This window comes from Podarcis melisellensis (genome assembly GCF_964234715.1).
Source record: "Podarcis melisellensis genome assembly, chromosome: 7".
In the NCBI taxonomy this organism is placed as follows: Eukaryota; Metazoa; Chordata; class Lepidosauria; order Squamata; family Lacertidae; genus Podarcis; species Podarcis melisellensis.
This window is the reverse complement of record NC_138539.1, coordinates 39,863,277-39,871,075: the sequence shown is the minus strand read 5'-3', so window position 1 is coordinate 39,871,075 and position 7,799 is coordinate 39,863,277. Positions and strand designations below refer to the sequence as shown.

Here is a 7,799-nt window from a genome sequence, read left to right as displayed (position 1 = left end):
CTATGGTAAGCTCACAAGCAGGACATGAGTGCAATAGTACAGTACTCCCGGACTGCTGCTAGAGGCATGTAGCCATCATGACTAGTAGCCATTGGTAGCTTTATTAGCCATGAACTTTTCTAAGCCCCTTTAACAGTATTCACTTGGGTGGCATCACTACATTTGCAGTAGGACATTTCATAATTTTGCTGTTTGAAATAGGGGACCATGAAAGAGAGGACCCTTTTTCTGGTGGTGTTTCCACACCTTTGAAACTCCCTCCCAGTTGAGCTATGGCAGGTGGCTGTACTTCAGGCTTTGGGAAGCATTAAAGACTCAGTCATGTCCGTCAACCTTCCTGGTGTTAATTTTTGTTCTGCTTGAAGATGGCTGGAACATTTTTGTGTTATTGTTATGAGTTTACCAATCTGTCCCCCCCCCCCCGATTTCTTTTGTTTACTTCATAAAATGTATATACCGCTTGATTGCAGAAAACCTCAAGGCTGTTTACAAAAAATGAATAAAACAGTAACATTGGCTGCTCCACAGTGACTACTTTGGAAGATGGTGGAGGTTTTTAAACAGAAAATGGAAGGCCATTTGCCATGAATGGTTCAGCTGTGATTCCTGCATTGGAGATGACCTTTCTGATTTCCTTCTAATTCTACATTTCTATGAGTCTATGAAATGCAGCATAAATACACGCGTGGCGCCCTCCGAGCAGAGAGATTTACACCTGGACTTTGTTTTTGTTGTTTTTTTAAGCGTGCCCTTCCTATTCGACGCTAAGCCCGCTGCTGCTTAATCCTCTGGAGGAAAGCAACTATTGTGTCCAAGCTCCGTTTGCCACCCGCCAAAACCCTCCGGGGCCCTGAAGCAGCGAGAGGAGCTGCGAAGGCGCGCTCCCCTCAGCCGCCGATGCAAAGGGCGACTGCGGAGCACGCGCTCCTCCCCGGCCAGCCAGAGGGACAGCACGTGCCCAGGGCGGGCGCCTCATTGTTGTTGTTATTGCTGTTGCTGCTGCTGCTAGGGGATCCGGGGACTTGAGCAGGCCTGGCCCGACCCGGGTTGAAGGAGGACAAGCCGGCAGCGCGCCAAGTGAGTTCGGTTGCGCGCGACGGCCCCCGCTCCCCCCACCCGCGCCGCTTGTCGGGTCAAATTTCAGCTCCGTCGCCGAGGGCTCCTCTATATAAAGGGAGGCGTGAGAGGAGGAGGGCAGTGAAAGCGAGCTTGCTTTCTCGGACTGTGTTTCTCTGAAGGGCAAAAAAGAAGCGCGACGTGGCTGCTGATCTCTGCGAAGAAAGAAAGCAACAGGTAACCTAGACTGATCATGTGCATGCCTAGTTTTCTCCTTCCCCGCTTGGGATTCCGTGAATGAATGCCCAAACTTTCTGCAGGAATAAAGTGCCTTCTGGAGTTTGCTTTTCGCAACTCATGATTTGAAGTAATAATGCCGCAAGCGGGTTCGTAGAGATTGCACTTCCTTGCCTGGATGTGAATTTCTATCAGCAGACAATGCAAGATATGCCTCTCTGCATTATGGCATTGAGTTGAAGAATCTAACAGGTTGCAAAGCTTTTGCAGTGCTGGTATATAAATCTTAGTTGGGCTGTTGGAATCTCTAAGCACCTGATCCTAATAGCACATGCACATTCATAGTCAGTGGGTTGTTGCCAACATGGGAAGTAGCTCCTTTACATAAGGTGAGCAATTTGATGATGGATCTGCAGATTCACAGAAGACCCAAGCTGGGGCTCAGAAGCAGAGCACATGTTTCACACACAGAAGGCCCCAAGCTTGGGCATTTTCAGTTTAAGGTAGGACATGATGTGAACAACTTCTGCCTGAAAGCTGCCAGCTCTAAATCGAAGCCAGGCAATATAAGGCTGGATGAACAAATCGTCTGATTTGGCTTTCTGTATGGCCATCTTTTGACTTTAAAATGCTCCCAACAGTTGCAAAAGCATTCATTTGCAAGTGCCTGAGCTCAGTGATAAGGTGCAACATAATCTGAGGGATTTATTTTCATATAGTGAGCATAAACCTCAGGAGTTTGGGCACATGTGGGAAAGATCCACACATTCTTCCATCTACAAGAATCTTCCCCCTGTCCCTAGAAAACTCAGACCAATAGAGTATAAGGTCTATAATCTTATAGTGCAAGTATACAGTTCTCAGTACTGTAGAGATCTGATCTCTATGCTGTGGTTTAGCAAATTAACCTACAACTTCCCTATTTTCTTTTGACCTGCAGGTGTCCTTATATAAATTTTGCCTTTTTGTTACTGGACAGAACCATAGCAATGGCAGCTGTGCCTTCTGCTGGGTGCCTTCTGGCCAAGAACCAGTACTACAGAAGTAAGTTTTCTGCCTTGAAGGAGGACTAAAATGATCTCAAAACGTTTGTTTCTGTATGGACAGCCACATTTTTAGTGTGCATACTAGTATGGGTTTCATTATTTATGTTCAGGGCTGGCCTTAGATTTTAAAGCACCACAAGCAAGAGGTATATTTGCTTCACCCTTCCCTTTTGCTCAGCTCTGGAATATCTTTAATTGTATTTGTAGCCAATTTCTGCATGCATGATTTATTCCTGTCATCTAACCTGTAGCAGGTGCCCCTAACTGGAACCTATTGCCCACCAAACTTGATTTCCCCCAGCAGTTTCCTGGACCACCTGCCCTTAAAACTAGCTCTGTTTATATGACTCTTCCTGAGGGAATCCTTTGTTTCTCAAAGAAACATTTAATATTGAAATAATCTTTTTAATCTCAGTCTTATTTGAATGTATCATATGCATTTGAATCATACTACCTTGCTGTCATATGATGCAACCTGATTCCTTGCAATTAACGTTTGCTTACAGAAGTGTAAAAAATTAGCCACTGTTTGAAACAATAGGCATGGATATGTGTTTACTAACCATTCGTTACATTTTAAGAGTTGTTTCTTTAAAAGTAATCGAAGGTGGCTTGAACCTTAAACACTGGTCTGTATGATACTGATTTGATTTCCCCAAATGTAATGTAAGCTCTCTTTTTCACACACAGCACGACTGAATTCTGACTCTAGTGTTTCTTCAAGCAGTTCATCTTGCTGCTCTGAACCCACAAACTCCTTGGACCAGGAAAAAGCACATCATGGTATTGTGACGCTTACTTAAATTATTAGCTAACATCCAGAAAAGTTTAGCATACTTAATGGGAATCATTTGACCCGCCAGACCCAACTGTGCATTTAATTCTAATATGTTTTCAGATAAGACTACAGTATGCTTTGCCTTTTCTGGTATTGTTGCTTCATTAAAATTAATAGCCTTTTTTGTCGCTTTGGTTTTTATTATTCACCAGCTCCATATGTGTATGCTTTTATAGGGTTACCTGACGTGTTTGAAAGATGCTGGTGGATAAAAAGCTTCTTCCACTGTGAGCCAATGCCTCAGAATGTAGGCAGGAAAACATTGTCAGCCAGCAGGTAAGATCTGCTTCACTTCTGGGGGGACATGATTCATTAGAATTAATATTATTTTGGCTTTAGGGGAATCTCATGTTAATATGACCACTTTTATGTTGAAAGGAGATTTGCAAAGATTGCTCTGATGCTGATTTTTGTTTAAACTTAGAATAGCTTAGAGTGGGTCTGGTTTATAAAAAATGGCAAGTATAGGCCAATTTATTTTAGTGGAGTGGGAGGTTATTAAATTGCCCACTGGCTGCCAATATGTTCAGTGATCTTTTGTTAGTGAACCAGACCATAGAACAATGACAACTATGTGAAGGTTGCCATACAGGTTTCAGGTGCTTGACATTAAAGTTCAGTCAAATATCTGTAGCTCCTTGTTAGGCTTTTCAACCACCCACAAGGTTTTTTTGGTAATAGCATCCTTAGAGCGCAGTCCCAAACTTAATAGGCCTTACTTCTGAGTACACATTCATAGGATTCTGTTGCAAGTATGCTTGTAATAGACGCCATAAAATGACATTTATACCATCCCTGTTATTTTATTTAAAACATATCTAATGTGTTACATCAAATACATTCCATTGCTGCAGATCAGCTTCTCCCAAGTTGGTACCAATTGTCTGGGATCATGGGAGTTGTATTCCAAAACATTGAAAGGGCCTCAAGTCTGTTCCAGAGGAAATGTGCTTCCTCTGTAACTTAATTTTCCAGGACTTTAGTTTTATATGGACTTTAATATATATACAAATCTGCAGTCAGCTAATATCCATTTACAAGAACATTTTTTTTTACAAGTCAAAACAATATTACAAATCTATTTTAAAAAGCAATAAAACTGGAATCTTTCATTTGCATTCTCCGGTTTTATGGGAAACAGATTAAAAAAAAATGTTTTCTGTAGAGCTTAGCTTATTATGTATAGAAACAAAAGCACTTCTTTAGTTGTCCAGAGAAATTATCTTCTCACAGCTGGTGTGCAAACGTAGTTTCTTTTTCTTTACTGTTTTCGGGGGAGGGGATTTAAAGGAGAATTCCCATTTATGATCTGTATTGTCAAGCAACAAAGCAAAGTTAAAAACTTGACATTTCCAAGATCATGTAAGATTTGAATCTTAGACTTGAATCTTAGGTTGATCTGCAGTTCTGGTTTCTAGTCAAACTTGTCAATAACTCTTTACAGCAATCTTTGATAAAAGGTCTATTCTTAACTTATTTTTTTGACAGTGCTAACAGCTGACTTGGACTCCTACAATGATGTTGCACCCACAGACTCACTTCTTGAAAGACTTGAGGTCTTCCAGGTGACTGCATTCAGTTGTGTGAAGAAAACAAACTGCTTGAAACTTCCGTTGCAGGAAAAATGCAGATTTCCAAGGATTTATCCATAGTTTATTCTTAAGGCAGCCACTGAAGTTTCCATGTCTGCCGCAGAGTTTTTGATACTGAACAGGTGTTCTACATTTCGTAATGACTCTTCTATATCATTGGAAGAATGCAAATGCAAAGACTTGTTAGGCTGGAGTGTCTGCTAATTATCCAGCCTTTCCTTTGCAAAATTGAAAAGCTCTTGCAGACTGTCTGGGGCAAAATGATTCAAGGTTATTTTGTCTTCAAGCACACTCTGTCTTCTTAGCCTTAAGGGACTTGATCCAGACAGTTGCAATTAGTTCCTACTGGTTTCAATGGGACTTAAGTAGTTATGACAAATTTTCCCCTTGGACTTCATTAGGACCTAAATTCAGCTAACTTAATCTCACTCTGTCCCAAGGTTTAAATTTAGATTGTTAGCTCACTTCACACTTAAATTATGTTTAGACAAAATTTGTTCGAAAATGCCAAATGTAGATGTTAAGTTTTAGAAGAAGTCTAGTTAAAGCTTCTTCATTTATGGAAGATTTCATCAAATAAATGAATTGTATTTGCCAAACCTAAACATATTGCATGGGAGTAAGTCCTGCTTATTTAATTGGAACTCAGTTCAACACCAGTGTTACTAGAATCTCTTATTCCCATATCAGCTATGTAGAGTGCAATTTACACCATGTCTAGATGATATATGCCTTGTAAGTAAGTAATGTAAGGAGCTGAACCAAAGTACTTGATTTTTCATTGACACTTTGATTGTTCATTGATTCTTTCTGGTAGGTCAGATTTCCACTTTCACCAACTCTAAAGAGTATGTATACAGTCTCATCAGATGAAGAGATGGGATTGCTATATGATGCAAATTTAAATATCAATGTCTTCATGCTGCAACATTTTCATTTGGCATCTTTTATTTTTCTCAAACTTTAAAAATGCTGAAATACTTATCTACAGAAATTTCTGTGACACCATGTGTGTGTGCTCACCATGCTTGTTTTGCTCTTACACTACTTACCATGCCTAGACATGTGATGCTTTTAAAAAAAACTAAATCTACTGAGAGAAAATTGATGAGTGTAGGGTAAGTAAATGGCAAAAAGGAGTAAGGCAGAATGTAAAGGAAAAAATGTCTGTTCTAATCTGGACTCACTTTGTTAGAGTTTATTCATCTTTGTACATGTAAAACGATTTTGTATGGTATTGTCACAGATTTTGTATAGTATTTGTCAGAGCCATGTCTTAATGTACAGAATTAACTGGTTTTTTTTACTAAGTTTTATATTAATAAAGCTTGATAAATATATATGCCTTGTGATCATGAAAACTAGAAGCCATTCATAATAAATATGCACCTGGAATGTTGGACCAACTTAGGGGAAATCAGAAGAACAACAAAAAATGATTAGTAGGTTAAGCAATCTCCCTTGCCCCAACTCTCTGCTAAAAATGCTCCATCCCAAAGATGATTTTCTTAAAAAAGAAAAAAGTCATCTGTCAGGGCTTCTCTACATGCTTTGGATCCTATTGTTTGTCCTTACCTTACAATCTTAATTATGGGTTTGCCATTTTTAAGTGCTCATTGGCATTTCCAACAACTGATTATTAATGAGTCAGATCAGGGTTTTGTTTTTGTTTTTCAGCGGTTAACAATCACTGAGAGTATTGGATCGTAGGAAGTTCTATCTTACACCAAGTCAGATGGTTGGTCTATCAACCTCAGTATTTTCTGTACTGACCAGCAGTGGCTCTCCAGATTTTCAGACAGGATTTTCTGCCAGTGCACCGTGAAGATGCGGGGGACTGAACTTTGGCTGCTCTACCACTGAGCTATGGTTGTGCTCCTTACATGATACACAGTACAACCACAATCAAAACAATCTGTTCTACTCACTTATCCACTGGAACATTATAGGTGTCATAAAGATTTAATATGATCTTTATCCAGACCATAAAAAAGCTTGTCACATAAAGGGACAGTTGATGTTCTGATCAATAATGCAGTTGACAGAAAGTAGGGCACCACAAATGTAAAAGAATAAAAGGTTATGGGAGAGTATGTTAAAACAAGCCAGTTCTGTGGCCAAAATCTAATTTATTATAAAGTAATAAACAAGCCACTTCTGAATTCATTGCAAGTGCCCAAAGAAAGACCAGCAGGGGACTGATGAAAGAAATACTGTATAAATAACTGGAGACTGTTGCCCCAACTCACTCTGCTTGCCAGCTCCCCCCTTCTTTCACACCTGACCAGCCTGTCCTTCCTTTATACTTGAATAAACACCCATTTTTCACATCTCACTGACCATCACCTCCTAGCCTGCCCCAGGCCTGGAAGCTAATTGTAGCTGCATTTAACGAGGGAGGGGGAAAGCACTTCACAGGGTGGTTTGTGAAGTGCTCCTAATCCTCAGTTAAAACAGCTCACCTGTGCTGCCTGCCACTCTGTCATCATGCTGGAGCTATTGTGGCTACACACTGCAACGTGACAACAACCTTACATTTTTATGTGTATAGGGAGAAAAGGCTGTGACATGTACTGCTGCTGGACAATTTCATATCAATACTGCTTTTTGACCAAGGAATTTAACCGTGTATAGAGGTTGACTAAGTAAAAAGAATCTGTTGGATCAGTCCAGCCAGCATCCTCTTCTCACTAAACAGCAGGCATGTGTCAAGTAGCTTTGCAAGGGAGCTATATTATATTAACCATATTAATACCTTTATGATGATGTTGTTGTTTAGTCGTGTCCAACTCTTCATGACCCCATGGACCAGAGCACGCCAGGCACTCCTGTCTTCCACTGTCTCCTGCAGTTTGTCAAACTCACGTTTGTAGCTTCGAGAACACTGTCCAGCCATCTCGTCCTCTGTCGTCCCCTTCTCCTTGTGCCCTCCATCTTTCCTAACATCAGGGTCTTTTCCAGGGAGTCTTCTCTTCTCATGAGGTGGCCAAAGTATTGGAGCCTCAGCTTCAGGATCTGTCCTTCCAGTGA

At 40.6% G+C, this 7,799-nt stretch overlaps 1 protein-coding gene across 2 annotated transcripts; it reads left to right on the top strand.

Annotated features, from left to right (window-relative positions):
- The first annotated feature begins 1,169 nt into the window (after positions 1 to 1,169).
- On the top strand, positions 1,170 to 6,109 carry PPDPFL (pancreatic progenitor cell differentiation and proliferation factor like). Of its 2 annotated transcripts, none has more exons than XM_081917671.1 (5): positions 1,170 to 1,293; positions 2,273 to 2,337; positions 3,030 to 3,122; positions 3,354 to 3,453; positions 4,666 to 6,109. In XM_081917671.1, the coding sequence occupies exons 2-5, from the start codon at positions 2,283 to 2,285 to the stop codon at positions 4,676 to 4,678; spliced, it is 261 nt and encodes an 86-aa protein (XP_081773797.1). In that variant the 5' UTR covers positions 1,170 to 1,293; positions 2,273 to 2,282; the 3' UTR covers positions 4,679 to 6,109. The 2 variants fall into 2 exon arrangements, with proteins under 2 accessions (XP_081773797.1, XP_081773796.1); XM_081917670.1 differs by having other exon boundaries at positions 1,195 to 1,293; positions 2,234 to 2,337.
- The last annotated feature ends 1,690 nt before the right edge of the window (positions 6,110 to 7,799 follow it).